Source organism: Pseudopipra pipra, chromosome 6, assembly GCF_036250125.1.
Source record: "Pseudopipra pipra isolate bDixPip1 chromosome 6, bDixPip1.hap1, whole genome shotgun sequence".
Lineage (NCBI taxonomy): Eukaryota > Metazoa > Chordata > Aves > Passeriformes > Pipridae > Pseudopipra > Pseudopipra pipra.
In genome coordinates this window covers 18,139,852-18,156,999 of record NC_087554.1, presented here as the reverse complement: position 1 = coordinate 18,156,999, position 17,148 = coordinate 18,139,852, and the positions used below count along the sequence as shown (strand labels likewise).

The 17,148-nt window shown below is 37.3% G+C and overlaps 1 protein-coding gene across 5 annotated transcripts in view; it reads right to left on the bottom strand.

Moving 5' to 3' along the window:
• CHID1 (chitinase domain containing 1) overlaps positions 1-17,148 on the bottom strand; it is a 104,435-nt gene that overhangs the window by 71,443 nt on the left and 15,844 nt on the right. For all 5 annotated transcript variants that reach the window (XM_064657609.1, XM_064657611.1, XM_064657607.1 and 2 more), the window contains one exon: positions 10,286-10,378. In XM_064657609.1, the coding sequence (XP_064513679.1) occupies positions 10,286-10,378 (93 nt within the window). The remainder of the gene's footprint in view (positions 1-10,285; positions 10,379-17,148) is intronic.

Genomic DNA, 17,148 nt, shown 5'->3' with positions numbered 1-17,148 from the left:
TTGTTCATTTGTAAGGAGTTGGAACAGCCTGAATATTCCAAGATATTAGCAAGCCTGGGCTAGACATCAGGGATAACCTTCTAATGTAGGTGTAGGTAGTCTGGGAGCACTGTACTAAAATTCATTCACTTGTAGGTTTTAAGAGCTTGTTAGGCAAACTTCTATGAAAAGTCATGTAGTTAGGATTTGCCTTATTATAATTTTTTTTATTTGCACCTTCCAATACTATTCTCTACTACTCTGAATAGTAGCTTAAATTCAGAAGTAAAAACCTGCAACCCTGCTTGTGCAGTGTCTTTGGCTGCCACACTGGTTTCATTATAGGAATGGTGACATTCAGATGTCTTCAGAGCATAAGGGTTATCTGTCAGTTGTCCACAAAAAAGACCATAATTTAAAATAAACAAACATCTCCACCGAACCCCCCAAACCACATTACTGACTGTGTTCAAGTCTTCTTAATGGCAAAAATCTCTTTACCAAGTTCTCAGATAAGATTAGGATAGGTATTTGAAAAACAACAAAACCTAGCCAGCTTCACAAGCAAGAAAATTGTAACCAAGTGCTACAGATTCACAATACAGGAGCACTGGGAGTGGTTACTTCATACACTACAAGTGCTTCATATCACCAGGGGACTGTAAATTATAACAGATTAACAAGTAAAAACTTGCTATATTTTTATCAGGAAACAAAATGGTATTTATGTACCTAATGAATTTTTCGCAGAACATTAAGGGCTGGCACTCTTCTTTAATATACACATCCCACCCCAGCTGTTGCCTTTGCAGTCCTTGCTCTCCAAATAGAGAGAAGCATGGGACATGCTCTTGTCATGGAGTAGCCTACACAGTTTTCATGGAGCCAAACTAATTACCTGTGGCCCATCTGGTTTAAACCAGTAACAGAAGTCAAGAAGGAGAAATATGCCAACAATTATATGTCCTGAAAAAAAGGCATGAAGCCTCAGCAGACAGCTAGGGACAAATGAGCCTGAAAACTGCTGCCCTCAGAGCTGAGGCATGCTGGCAGACCAGTCTGCACCACTTACACTGTATTTTTCAAGTAACTTACGGATTTGTATCTGAAACTCTTAATTCAACATAAGAATTACACCTGTTTGACCTAAACAGGCAATTTGAATATCAAAGAAGAAAAAAATTTCTTTTGATACTTGTTGCTGTATTTACTGGGACTATTTTTGGGAAGGTCAATTGTTCTCCTTTAGTGCTGTTTCAGTTATGTTGTTTCACCCTGTTCATCAGAGTCATTTAAGCAAGGCTAGGCATAAATGAACATCCACTGTGTCACCATTTGCTTATCCTAATTTCCAAACTATTCTAGTGCCTTTTGTGCCAGGGCTTAATGCCCAGGCAAGCCATGCTCCAACAGCAGAACATCATGCAAAACAAGCTTGTACTCTGGAGCATATGAGCCTAATTTAAAAACTCTAACACACCAAATGTAGCCTTAATTCCTCCTTGCAAAGATTAAAATGCTCATAGTTTTTCTTCTCCTCTTTTTTTTATTTGGAAAGTTTTCCAACTTTACACTGAAACTTATGCAGTAATTGCTCTATACCAGCTAGCTCAGGATTGGCAGAGCTACAAATGATGGGCCATGGGGAAGAATACATTCCACTCTTTCTTCTCTTTGACCATTATTAGTTGACCTACAGGTTATTTTAATGATTCTCCCTAGTGGGAATTCAAAATCAGATGTGTACACTTGCTTCAGCAAGTGTCAGTACAGTGGCATTAATTTTACATAGTAAGGCATAGTCTTTAAAAAAGCCAGTTCTTAGAATAGATTTGTTCCTCTCGAGTCTTTTGTGAATCTATACAAAATGCATGGAACCTTTCATGGCTGCAGTCAGAGCCATGCTGTGCTGAGCTGGCAGCCCAACAAACAGTAGCAAAACCAGGGAAGCAATCAGCATGGGAAACAGCTGTAGTTTGGAGTGGTTAACAAGCATCCAGATTTACAGTAGCTAATAGAATTGAGTTTAAAAAAGAGAGGTGACTGACAGACCTATATCTTAAGCCTTTATACAGGGAAAAACATAAGCCCAACAGCATGACTCTATGATTCAATAGTATTACTATAATTTGAAGACATTATTGAACTTTCTCCAGTAACTGTTACTCAGAAGTAGTTAGTAGTCATTTCCTATTCAGCTTTCAGTTCCCCTCAATATAAACTCATATCTCAAGCTGTATCTTGTGATGCAAGTCACACATATTTTACGGGTTCTCTAGTATGCAATAAAAACCCAATTATGCCTAGACAGCCCACTTAAGAGTCATTTCTGTGCCTTCTTGGGTGCTGAATTTTATGCACAGAGCCTAACTTCAAAATTTCTTGATATATAATTGTACTCTCCATATTCCTGACAGTCCTTTTTTTTAGGATACTTACAGGAAGATTGACAACTATGGAAAAAAATGGAGGACAATGTGTTATTATCAACCAGGCACAACAAATAGGAAACTGTGTATAGTTAGCTTTCAGATTTTCCTTTCCAAGTCCCATTTTCTTCATATTGCTTGTCCAAAGGCATTGTCTTCCAGCATCAGATTTCTTTATTGGCAACAGTAAGCATGGGAGAGTATACTTGGTGTATAATTGCTAACTCTACAATGAACACACACTGATTATTTTTAGAATTGCTTGCTTTTCTGTGACCTCATTTGTCAAACTGGAAAGAAAAGTAAGAAACTTAAATCATGCATAAAGTTCAGAAAAGTGCAGCAACAGCATTATTAATTCCAACAAAATAAGACTATTATGACCAGGTTTCTCACAAGTATCTTAACCTTTCATAACTTTAAGTGTGCGTATTGGTAAAGCAGAATTGTACTTAATAAACAGTAGTCTACAAAGTTGGTTTTCTAGTATACTGTTATTTGACATAATCTGATAATTGAAAACTCCATCTGAAACAAGCAATACATTTCCTGCTAGTTTGATCCCTGGCATTATTCACTTACCAAAATTTCAAGGCTTTAAATTCTGGCCCTGAGAATAATGTTAAAAGTAAGTGACAGTTCCCATTTCACTCCAAATCAGAGACATGTTAGAAGCTGCTTATAATTTAATTGAATTTGTTTACCATACATTATCATAAAAATTGCCCTGCTGTTTACTTGCAGATTTTGCATCTGATTTACTACTTGCTAGAAATACTTCTAAGGAAAAAAGTGTGTGTATATATACTGGAACAGTAAACCAACAACCACATCATTCTCTATACACAAAGCTATGGCAGACAATTGAATCTGCAGCAACTTCTAAAGATGAGAGACTCCTGGTATAAAGCAGATTACCTTAATAATTATGAGTATCTGTTAATAATCAGTTTCTAAGAGACCAAAACATCTGTTTCCTTTATCAATATGCAAAACACTGGTCAATTGTGGAATCCATTAAGCTGAACAACTGTGAGATCAACAAGCAATTTTTCATTCAAATTTTTCAGTCAAATATATATGTATATTTATAGGAAAAGAAGTCAGTACAAAGCAAAAGGAGGGACAAGATGTCTGCCCTGCTGCCAATCTTTCCCAAGAGGCAGAGTAGCAAAACTAAACTGGTATCCACTGCTACTGCAGTAATGAAGACTGCATAGATTCAAGTAATTTTCTTTGCACAGCAACTCTAGGAAGAATAAGCTGAAGCTACTTAAGACAGTCCTTTACATCCACAACGCTTTTGCAGAAAGAATAAACTAAGTAGCTAAAATGTTAACTTAGAAGAAGTGCTAGTTTAGTGGTAGAAAATACTGACCTATACATACCTAGAGAGAAGCTTTAAGTAACAGGAAGAGAGGCTGTGGATTCTTCTTTCCTTACATATGCAAATATGAAATACAAATTTAGGGATGCTTACTGTATTCTGATGAGGCAAGAGCATACATTATGTTCAAATATTTAAAGAGAAAAAAGTAGTCTAGGTTCCTGCAGCTTTAAAGTGAAAGCAGCTGCACTACTGCTGTGCATTTCAAGAAGTCAATAAAGACAGACAACTTGTTCTAGAAGCTGTGAGGTTAAGTGCACCTTTTATCAGGGAGAAACATGTTTGGGTTTAATTTAAATACCACTTTGATATATACTATCAGAAACTGGCCAGGAGATAACAAATTATTCTAGCTAGCCTGTATGCAATGTACCAACAGTAGCATTTTTTGAGGACAGCAATAGCTACAGTGATTTGTTTACAATGTCCTTCACTCTTGCTAATAATCCCAAACACTGTATCCCATAAGGTTAAATGAAATCCTACTGCTCAATGACCTCTGCTTTGTACTGGTGTGGGTGTTATTAAAACATCGCTAAGAACAGCAGCTATTTTGCATATAATTACTTAAATCAAGGAGTAAGGTCTGATATACATCTAGTCATTATCATGCTAGACTTGATAAAATTACTTAAGTATAAAGCTACTTTGTGTTACCTGGGGCTTCTTAAACAATTGAAACAATCTCTTCCTAAAACTGTCTTCCATGCATTTTAATTATGCTTGATACCTACAAAGCTCCAAAGTTTTAGAGATTTTCAGCAGATTTTTGATATTTTTCTCAGAAATACAGCAATCACTATTTTAACAGACTTTTCATCTGTAATTCTAAAACTCTTAATAGTGACAAAGTAGCCCGTGCTTTCTGTAGCTTTATCATTTACTCAAAGTATGACAAAACAAGCTCTTAATATCTCAAAGGTGATCTTCCTTAAAAGAGACCCCAAAAATTCTCAGTAGCATGTCACATAAGTTGAGATATTTCATAGAATTATGTAGGTTGGAAAAGACCCTTAAAATCATCCAGCCCAACTGTTAACCTAACCAGGCAGGAACTTGCTGCCATTGCCCCCTATCCCTTTAGTCACCATGTTCAGTCAGGTGGACAGATGACAGGGAATCTTCTGTGTCATGTGCCCTGTTTGCCTAACAGGCCTCTCCCAGGGAAGGTATCGTCTGATTCCCACAATCTGTTTCTCTCTTGAACACCTTCTCTCCGAGTTCCTTGAGGTTTTTCCAGTTCAGGAACGCTCCCTGGGCACTACACTAGAGTGCTCCACCACAGATCACATTGACATTGCAGCCTCTCAACTCAGCAACTGAGTTTACTTATTTACTTCAGATTTTAGTTTTTCTCATTTACAGATTCCATACAACACCAAGAGATAAAGAATCCTCTGTTGTTCAAGAAGTGGCTACTGTCTTGTAACCTGAAGACAGGTGTTTTAAAAGGATATCCATCACACAGGACAAACTGCCTGATGAATATCCTAACCATCAAAATGTAAATTTTGCACAGTATTATATTATGAAGTGGTACAACCAATGTCATTTTTATTGTTACTTTGTGCAAAGGATTATACTTCAGGGAACAATAAAAGCCAAAGGAAAGTGACTACTAACAACCCGTCTGTAAATACAGAGTTATTTAACACTGTGTTTAGCAAAAGTAACAGCTTTTAATGACAGTGTACACCAAGGTGAGCCTTAACATATTGATATCATATGTCCAAAGACTGTAATAAACTACAAATGGTCAGAAAGGCCATGGTTATGCATCCACGGATACATTGAAAATCCCCGTGAAAACAACATCCTACCAACAGCTCTCGAGAGCATTTTGTCTGCCTTTGCTCCTTCTCAGAGCAAAAAGAAACAGGAGTATTACCGATGTTCTTTCTGGTGATAGTTTATATAAATAATCTTAATTTCCTTCACTCATTGTTTTATTCACAGTAAGTGGGAACCACAACGGATAAAATGGTTACTGAACCTGGACAAAATAAGCAATAATCTAGTAAGATGAAATTCAACTTACTTGCAGACAGAAAAGAGTTACTACACAAATTCAAAGTCTCACTTTTTGCCTTTGAAAATGCATCCCTAATATAATAAAGAATGTAAGCAAAGAGAAACAAAATAACCAACTCAATTCTTTTGATTTAAGAGAACAGGTGGAACCAAACTTCAAGGTCCATTTGACATATTTATTTTTTTTCCCCCAACATATACATGCATATGCATATTTAGGCATAAAGACAGTTCACTCAAGCACAGCTATCCTATTTGGAAAGAGGCTTGTGAAATCAGTATAAAAACATCCACACAGCTTTCACCAGTATAATTTCTGCAGCTCAATAAATCACTGAAGTGCACATATTTAAGGCAGGAATTTAATCAAGCCCAGGATTAGTAGGACAAATGGAGTTACTCAACATCACCAACGGGCAGAAAATGCCTGGCTACCCATTGCCCTTTTAGAAATGATACTCATAGTTTATACATGCATCAATACCCATGCATGTTAAAAGCAGTAAAATTCTAACATTTTGAGACAATCTGTTGAAAGACAGGCTGGAAGTCTTCAGCAACCCATCTGCTCTAGCAACCACTTTAACATACCACTGCAATCCTAGCACCTCTCTTCAGACATTCGCAACTCCAAGTCTCCAATCCCAAGGAAGAGTTACAGTATAAGACACACACACACTTTGCAGAGCATAGCTTTGGCTCCTGCTGTTCCTCTCTCTTGTAGATCACTTATGTTTGCAGGAAAATCATGCAATTCCTGGACATCAGGTGGATGGAAATACTATCTCAATCTCTGTTTGCCACCATGGGAGCTCTACATGCATTCTCTGTGACAGTAAAACTTGCTGGAGAGATTCCTGCCTCCTAATCACCCTCCACACACACTCCCAACTCTTGATTATGCCAGCACAACTGCCTCTGGTTAATGCTGTGAAAAGCTCTAAAATGTCTGGATATTTAAAAAAAAAAATGGGAATGAAGTTTTCTTTTAGCCCAGGACATTTCACAAGCAAACCAAAAATCAAAGGTGTCACCGGAAGCTTTAGTTACCAAAGCAAGCTCCAGCTGGAGGATCAGTCTTCACTTGGGTTTTGTTTGAACAAGTTGATTTTGAGAAGTTAAACAGAGGACCCAACATGTTTCCTTCCTGCATCACACACTCAATCTCACGTGCAATGCTGCATTTTCCAGACTGCTTTTCCCTAAGCAAACTAGTATTTTTAGCTCTTAAAAGTGTCTCCTTTCAGATAGCATTTGCTGACAGACTACTTTGATCTTAATGCATATCAAAGGAGCCTAAATTACAAATTCCTAAATAAACTGCTTACATTTGACTATGCTCTCTCTTTAAATTTTAATCAGGGTAGAACACAAAAGGAACAATGTTTCAGCCCCTAGCATCTCAGTTGGTTAGGGTATTCCACATACAGCTCATGTCTCCTTTATCAGTCTATTGCCAGCTGCTGAACTCTAATATATTACTTGATTCTTGATGGTACTTATTTCCATATCTTTTGCTATATTTTTGATTAACAGTCTACAGTGATTCCAACAAATAAAGAATATAAAATGCATTAAAACACACTTTCAACCACGTGTAAGTGTTAAAACCCAAAGTGAATTTCAAGATATTCAATACACAATAGGAAGCACTTTTCAGTTCAAGCCCTGTATCCTATAAATCAAAAATCTTCAAGTACAGATGCTATTTAAAAAGTCAAGTAAGGTAGAAAGAAAATGTCAAGATTCTGATATTTGACATCATTAAACCCAACGTACTTTAAGCTTTAAAGTATGCATGGACATCGTGAATGTTTTAGGATGTTTCTGTAACTTCTGAATATATTTTCGACAACCTATTTACTCAAGAAGTTACAGTGTTTTTTGTAGTTAATGCAATAAAAACACACACATGGAAGACACAGACAGGTGGCTTATGTAAGATTATTGATTGAAAAGAATGTCACTAATGTATTCTCCTGGGCAATAAAAGTTTACGGATAAATCCTACAAACTTTAGGAATGCATAAAGAAACAATATAATTGGTTTAGAGGAATAAGACTTTCCTTCATATAAACTACAGCTGTTATTTCCCACAGCTGAAAACCAGAAACACTTCAATACTCCTCTACAAACAGGCCATTTAGGGACAGGCATATAAAACTCATTTCAGGTTAAAACTTGCTCTTTAGATAGACAGCTCTTCTAAGCTGTAATAGGGCATCCCTAAAGCCCAGTTCAGAAATGTTTCAGAACTGTGACCTCACTATTGTGTTGATATGCAGGACAGCAGGAGGCAGCAGTGACAACAGAAGATCCAAATCTCAGTGTAGTGTTCAACAGAGAAATAGTCCTGAAAGATACAGTTACCATAACAATGCAAATTCTGGTCCAGGCAAAACTTGTTTAAGAATCCAGAGGTCCTATAGTGACTTCAACTCTTGTTTAGGGATTTAGAAAAAATAGACCGTAGAGGGACTTATATAAACAAAACAGATTTAGGTTCCTCCAGCTAAAAGACTGAACCTGGTAATGTCAATAGGCAGCACGATGAACAGGAATATTGAGGTTTCACTATTCTCCATTTTCTCCCTAACACCATGAGAACAAATGCTCTTCAAATGTGAACACTGTTTACAGCAATTACTTAAATTCTACCAGAGCATTAGCATTTTAAAAAGCATCTGTGTGATGCAGTGACTGATAAAGCACTTTAGAAAAATGTTTTAAAGTGTTCTCCTTTGCTTTATCTGTAACAGACTACAATTAATGCAACAGAAAATTACTTTAAAAAGTAACTATCAATTGAGATTAAATGTAGATCAGAGGGCAGCATGAAAGATTGGAATAAATGACAGACAGGAGAGAAGACATAGTAGTTTCTCATTATTTTTGACTTAACCAAATCACAAGAAACCAGAAGTATTTGTTAGCACCACTGAAAATCCATGCGACGCAAAGGCATAGCAGCCCACAGTTTTCCAGAGAAAACTGCAAGAAATGAGAGGATTAATGATCCAGAACCAAGGTAAAAGCAGAAGTGCTTGAGGGATAGGAAGGAACCTCCTCAAAATGCAACTAGGCCTTCACTCCCTAAAGAAAAGGGCTCTGCACAAGTATTATTTTACAGAGTTGTCTACTTTATCAATGTACATGGAATTAATTTTGGCTTCTTTTCCCATAGTTTTCAACATATTGAACTCTCTGCCTATCAAAATTTGGTGGTCAGCCGCACACAGAAGCAAAGTGACTTTTGCATCAAACTAGCTACTTCATTTTAAGGATATAAATCGGTTATACCATGCAACAGAGGAAAATATAAAGAAACAAAAAACATCCCCAAGCACATAGTTTTACAGAAAATAAAACTGCAAGCAGATTCCATGCAGCTATTGAAGAACAAAATTACACGTGGCTACTATTCTGGCCTTACAGTCCTAAGATGGCAGGAAGTACTTACATTCAGTAATTGGTTTACATTGCTAACCTACAGAAGAGGTGGTATCATAGTTGTAGTGCAGGTGCTAACTGATCTCAGCACACAGATAACTTTTTAGTCACCTACTACAGTGTCCCTAAATCTTTTCAGCAAGATGCATTTGAGTCTGCACAGATAGCTGTAGGGAGAAACGCTTCATTTCCCCCATGTGCTATAGGACCTCCCCACAAAACTCAACAATAACTCGAGACCATTACAGAGAACAGTCCAGCCACAGAAGTGACATTTACCAGACTGCTCAGGCATTCAATTTTCTCAGCTTTTTTGGCACCTCAAAAATTAATGTACACTGAAAGATGTGACAGCCTACAAGAAATTTAGGAGGCTGTACAATGCTGTCCTGAAACTGTGCTGTTAAACTGTCATAATCTCTATTGGCTGTAAGCCTATCTGTACTGCTATACAGCCCAAGGTGAAAAAAATAAGAAATTGTTATAGTTTTTTTTCTTTAGCTGTCTACCAAGTTTCATTTGAAAAAAATACCTAACAGTGCTTCTCTATTTAAGTTTGACTTACATTACTGAGTTTTCATGTGCAGGTATAAAGTTGCTGAACAGCTTAAAGGAAAAAAATAATCTTGTTTTGCCAACTATGCAATTGGTGGTCAACTGTGCACTTGCAGCCCAGAAATCCAACCATGTCCTGGGCTACATCAAGAGAAGTGTGGCCAGCAGGTTGAGGGAGGTGATTCTGCCCCTCTGCTCTGTTCTCATGAGACCCCACCTGGAGTGTGGGAGAGAACAAGGTCTAGCACAGCACCTCTCCTTGTTGGCTCCTCTATCACATCCAAAGTTGCATGAATGGTATGCATGAATGCACATAGTTACCAACATGCATGGAGGCAGAACTACCAATCAAAGCCAAATAATTTCTTATTCATTTAAACTGCACAGCTATAAACACAGCTTTGAACTTACTGTTTATCATTTGAAACCTACCATCTAAATAGCAATACTCACCCTGCTGCAACTGCAGGAGGGATAACCAGTATGAGTTTAAGTTGTGCTTCATGCAGAGCTTCAGAAAGGTGAATGAGCAAGTGAATCAACTCCCTGAAATACAAATATATTGTTAGACGGAAAGGCAGGAAAACTGGTGCTGTATATTGTCAAGAGCAAGTAACAGTAGAAATAATTGGAAAGATTCACTGGCAAGAGAGCCAAACACAATTTGTTGCAAATGACCGTAGCAGAAAAAACAACAATTAGGAAGACTAATCAGAGGTCTACCGCCTTCAAGGACTAAGAACACTGAACTGCTTGAGACAGTCTTAGTTTTCTTGGAACTGGTGATCACCTTGGGGTTAAAATTTTTCCTAGTTTTACTTTAATCTAACTATGCATTGTTAGCACGTAAAACAAACCAGCACACCTTATCGGAGCATGTAATCTCTTAAGGTAATATTCAGTAAAAGAATCAGATCAATAGAAGAATCAAACACTGCTCTGAAGAAACAGCTTTTGAAGAGATTCAAGTTGTTACTACACGAGGCCTGAGAATTTTCAAAGATGCTTTCACAGCAAAACATGCAATCTTCAAGGGATATTTCTGAGGCCTGCGTTTAGAAACACTTTTTTCCTGTATAAATTTTCTTTTTGTTTTTCAATACATTACTGTATATCTACAAAATGCATGTCTGACAGTGTTGTATCTGGAAGTATCACCTTTCATATGCATCAGTTAAATAAAGATTTCCACAAAAGTTGATTTTCATATCCATATTCTAGACATTTCAATAGGAAAATAAACCTAAAAATTCTTATGCAAACTGTTTTTAGCACTCCTGATTTGAAGGGTGATATTAATAAAAAACCCTTCAGAGACAGACTGCAGAAATAAAAAAAAGTTTATTGTTATCTTAAGAAGAATCCAGTATTACCTTAAATTTGCACTACAAATATGGTCGTTTTGAGTGTCTTTCTTAAGTAATTTGATTTTTCAGAACAAAGTAAACTTTCGTATTTACTCACTGGCTGGAGGGATTCACAAACAGTCAGACAGATGATATCAGTACAGAACTCTAGATCTGTTTAGAACTATGTTTAAACCTGAACAGAATAGAGAACAACTTCATGACCCATTCCAGGAAGCTAAAAGCGCTTAAGCAGGAAAGGCAGAATACACAAAAGCAATTCAACCAAGCTTTTTGCTCCACTTAAACCGAATAAGATCTGAACTTTCATGAAAAACATCTTGGTATTGTTGCGCCTTTCAAGGTAGTATCACCCTAGAGATATTCTTCTGAAATCATTGCTCTTCCAATATAATCATCCATCACAGTAATTATGCTTAACTTGCACTATCCAAAGGTAACTCAGTATTTTAATTTTCCCTGAAACGGTCTGATGCCTGATGAAAACTTCCTAAGGCCTATAAAAGCCATTACTCTCAAAATACTGGTAAACAAACAAAGCAAGTTTTATCCCTTTCCCAATACCAGCAGTATTTTGTGCTTACAATTTGAGAGCTGCCTGTGCTGAACAGCCCTTAACAATAAACTGTCACACTGCTACCTATATTTCTCTTCTAGGGGAAGACATGAGATTACAGGAATCAGCTTTTGGTCTGTTTGCAAAATGCACTTCTACCATTCTTTCTCCGGGAAAGTAACAGCTTTCCCTCCTCTTACTTTATCACATGCATTCCACATTAAGAATGTCACTATTCAGACAAAACAATTACAGCATACAAGAATCCTTTTCCACAGGAACACATTAAAAAATTACAACACTAAACTAAACAGACATCTATGGACACCAACACATGCATCACAACTCCCATATGACACAATGTTATCAAAAACTATAATCAGTAGTAAAACTAGCCAAGCAAGCTTTCCCGCTGATTTGAGTCTCATGGCTTAGTGACCTTTTTAACTAATTATGCCCAATCTACAGTAGGAGTGCAACCTTTATTAGATGTCAGAGGTGTTAAATACAAGATAAATTTGACCAAAGAATCAGTTCCTCTGGCATTGAGATTATTCTACAGTGTTCATCAGCAGGGATCTCTCTTCTCTGCCTGGTTGCCTTTGTTAGCTGTAGGAACTTACAGAACTCTACACCATGCAAAACATTTGCTGACTTTAATTATTTAGAAGATGAGGGGATAAGAGGAAGGGCAGAATAGGACAAAAGAACCTAGCACAGGTAGAGAACAAGATAACATATTTTTCTTTTCCATTCAGAAACAAGGCTAATACCCTCACTCCCATTCTGCATCTTCACATATCTGCCTCAGCTCCTAAAATTTTGCATTCCAGATAGCAATGCTTTGAAGCATAAGAAGAAAAGCAGTTGGGATTATTTTGAACCAGATGCAAAGAAAAACAGAAATTCAAAGGAATATTAATTTCAAGGTTTCAGCCTTCCTCAGCAATGTCAGACACTGGTGGTTGGCCAGCAGAGGCAAAAACTGATCCACAAAGGCCGTGACATACCCACGAGAACAGTTACTACACAAAAGCAGTCATATTTCGAAAGTGGAAAAACATACAGTGTAGAACCATAACCTGTAACTGTAAACACAGGACAGAGATTTGTGGCCTGATAAAAAGGCAGGAGTGTAGTTTGGATTGTTGGTGCACTCGGGACTCTAAGACAGACTACACTGAAACAGCCACTTCCTCTCCTCCAACCACTAAGTTCAAGCAGCATCGATCTGGCTAAAAAATAATTACCTTGAACTTGTGGAAAGCAAGAAGAAAAGGGGTAGCTGGACAACTTTAGATTTTTGCTCAAGAAACCCAGATTAATATCCACTCACTACCCTGTCAAGCCATGTCTCTGGGCCCTGAAACCTTTTTAGCAAATCAGGCAGGATTAATAGTTAAAGACTTAATTTAGGCTCACTTCCATGTGTCGGCCAAGACAAATTATGTAAATAAAATGTGCAGGCTTCCCCTCTCCCCCAAAGAGCAATAGAAGAATGTTCATTTACTGTGCTATAAATTAAAACTTTACTGTGTCCCAACAGTGCTTTCCAGTGGTTTAAACACAATGTTCTCCAATGTTACCATTGGTAACTTTGAAAGAAAAGCTACTGACATTTTAAACATTCTAATGAGGTACAGGAAAGTAGGAATAGAATCAATCTTCCTAAAAAAGCTTCATTAAATATTTACCAGAGACTTCACCATAGCCAAGTTTAACTTCAAAGCAGGTACTAAAATATTGGCAGCTTTAAGTTTCTATCTTGAGCTAATTAAGGTCTACTTCATTCCTACTATTTTAGGCCTTCTCTTAGCACTACCATTTGGTAGGTCAATTTTCCAAGTGTTCATGATTTCAAAGTACCTTCTCCCCTACAGAGTATGTAGATCTCTGAATTTTCATCACCCAAAGCTCATGGGAAGCTTATTTTTACAGAAATCACTTTTTTGAGAATTGCTGGTCTATCATGTTTTGGACATCTTGTAGTACAGTTTGCTTCAGTGCACAAGAATGGGCTGTAGATGCATTTGAAAAGCTTTGCAGAAGACATGTAAGGCTGTTATATCCTTCCCTTCAGTTACATGGCCCTTCAGAACTCTGCAACTTACCAATTTCAGTCACCTTTTTGCACAAGCTGGTAGTCAGTACTCCCTAAAATTTATGCCTTGTCAAGAAAATTGGACAAAATAAAGCTGTCCAGTCGAAGAAGAAAATGCCCTTTCCTGCCATTTCATTGCCTAGTTAATACCAAGAAACTGGAGTGAATTATGGTAAATCTTTGATTAATAGATTAACTTTTCAGGGACTAACATGAAGGATACAATTGCCAGAAGAGCTTTTTCCCCTTATATTCCTACCAACGTTAATAAGATGTCTGAAGGTCATCTTCTGCATGATACCAAGTGCCTGCAGCATGTGGTGACAAAAAATCACGTTTTTCAGATTGATTCCAGGTGATGGCAGTGCCATCTGTCAACTAAAGCTGGACTGATCAGAATATTGTGTGCATTTTTATGTAGGCTGTGAGACTCTGATGAGTACATTCATGCCTTTTTCACAACCCAGGTCTGGAGAAAAAAAACCACCCGGCAAACCCACAATGAGATTAGCAAGTTAGACATGGTCCTGGGCCAGTTATTAACTAAACAAGCAGGAGAGCCTTTGCTTACTCAGGTCTCTCAATATTTCTACCATGTACATTTCTAAACTTAAATGCCACAGGATGAATAACTTGGAATATTTTATTGGAAAATCAGGTAAGAAAGTTTTAGGAAAAAAAGACAGTTATTTAACTAAAAAGCAGGTTTAAACTATAAGAAGCAACAAAACACATTGGAATTGAGGTATCTGCATAGGATATCTTGGCTCATTTAGATTTTTATTAGGAAATCAATCTCCTATATGTTAGAGTAAGAGGCAGGTAGCTGAATACTTTTTCACTGTGCAATGATTGTTGGCATGACAGGAAGCAGCATCAGTTAGATGCAATCCTTCATCTCACATTAAACTTGATGTCCCCGTGATTTGTATATTAATAGTTTTAGACCCAGAAATCACAGAGAAGAAGCAGGCACCAGTGCTATAGAGGGTACTTCAAAGTATCTGTATTAGATGCCTACAGGAACCCAAACAAGTCAGTATAAAGACCCCAAAACAGGTTCACACACATGTATCAAGACAATTTAGGTTCTTCAGATAGACAGTGGGTATTTCTAAATCTAAGAACCTAAATAGAAGAACTCAATGTCATTTTATACATCTGAAAGTACAAAAAGCATGCATACAGGGTTGTTGTGTAAGACTCCAGGCATCGAGGACCCTGCATGAACAGCCAGAGAGCAGGCTGCTTAGGGTATCTCACATGAAACCAGGCAACTATATTTAGGCATATAATTCTCTTATAAAAATTGATACTGTTGGTAAAATCAACATTTAAATGAATATGCAAAAGAAAGCAGCACAAAAGATTGATATAATTTAAGACATTAGTCTGTTGCGCACTACAGAACAATTCCTAAGACCAAATCAGAACGGTTGGAAAATTTTTTGTTCTTGAAAATAAACCAAACCAGATTAAGTTAGTTCTGATTAAGAAGACATAAAACAGAAGATTCATAGTGAGACTGAAACCACAGAATTTCATGTCTTAGTGGATGCCAGCAACATAACTTCTTAGCAACATTTCACCTTACCTCTAATGCCAGCTAGAATAAATAGGAAACTGAAGGCCCTTTTTAGATAATTCCTCAGGCCTTGAAGGAATAATTTTCACTCATTTATAAAGCTGAAGTGAGTATCCAAAAAAATAAAGGTTTCCTAGAAACATGCAAAGGGCTGACAGAGGAGTGTCTAAATTTACCTCATTTTAAAAATTCTCAGCGATCACAGGTTCTTAAGGAGACTGGTCATAGGATTTATGTGTTACAGAAGAGCTAACACTGTTACCTTGTTACATGAAGATACTGACAGAATTTAATTGTCACAAAGTCTTTAGGGAATTCAGTGTTTCAAGCCCCAACATCAAGACAACAGGGAGAGCATGTGTTATGAAGATGTCCGTCCAATATTCAGGTTCAGCTACTGAAAAAGGTATCTCATGGAGACACTTGCTCAGCTGAGGTCTATTGAGCAGAGAGCTTCAGCTTCAGTTAATCCACCTTTCTGATATATGAAGTAGTATTTAAATCATAACCCAATTTATTAGTGAGTTAGAACACTAATTTTCAGGTTTTCAGTTTCTTTTGCAGACTCACCTGCTTTGAGATGCACTGTGCTAAAAAGTCTCACTGCACATTGTGACATGGGTGGATACTCATTCAGGAGCTGAAACACCTTATCAGGCACAAAAGTTCCATGAGCAAACCCACCTCTCTAGTAATTTTAAAGATACAGACAGGGATAAAGAAACTTGTACTATATTAAATGGTCCTGCACCACTAAGGCAGAGCATTGGACAGGATCATAGACCTTCTCCATAACACTGTTAAAAACATAACAGGAATAATTTCCATAGCTTTCCCTTCAAAAAGATATATGAAATATATTGAGTGCCATTTTATTAATTTTATAGCTAGAAATCCACTTACTTTAGGTTTTGAAAAATGAACACCATAATGATTCCCTGTGAAATATTTTCCCTTAGATCCACACTATGGCTCTAACATTTTGTAAGGCAAGCTGGAAGCTGCAGCATATCCCCATCTATTTTATGCACCTGGGTTGAGTTTCAATAACTTATTGCCACTTGCTTATGTGAGACTATTCCTTGTATTTCAGGGGAAAAAAAATCTGATTTTTTCTTTTATTTTTAAGCTAAAACATGTTCACTTTAAATAATATGAATAAACTGTATTAGCCAGGAAGGTCTTCTTATATTGTCAGACTGCTCTGAAACTAATCTGAAGGCAAACTATCTGTTTGCCTTTACCCAGAAGTAGGTTAAGCTACTTTCAGGTGTTTGACCTTGAAGGATCTGAATCATGAAAGCCTACACTGTACCTAACAGTTAAGACAGATGCTTTATTTGGAGCATACACAAATACTTTTCTATGAACACTTCACATTTCCAAAGGATTAGGCTTTATCTCTGTGCTGACACCTACCTGTCAACTAACTCCCAGCCTTCCAAGCTTAAGAACGTGCTTTACTGTTGATGTTTGTCACTTTCGAGAGACAACCTGAAGGAAGATCAGGCATGACTCACGTTACAACACTGCCACTCTGTGGGCTAAAGGGGGCATTGGGCTGCTGCAACTCTTTCGACAGTGACAATGGAAGCAAAAGACCATCCATGCTTACCCGTTTATCAGAAATAATTCTGCTCTGCTACTCAAAAGAAAATTAACAGATCCCAAAGTAACGGCACTCAGTGTGCAATAAAAATACAGGCT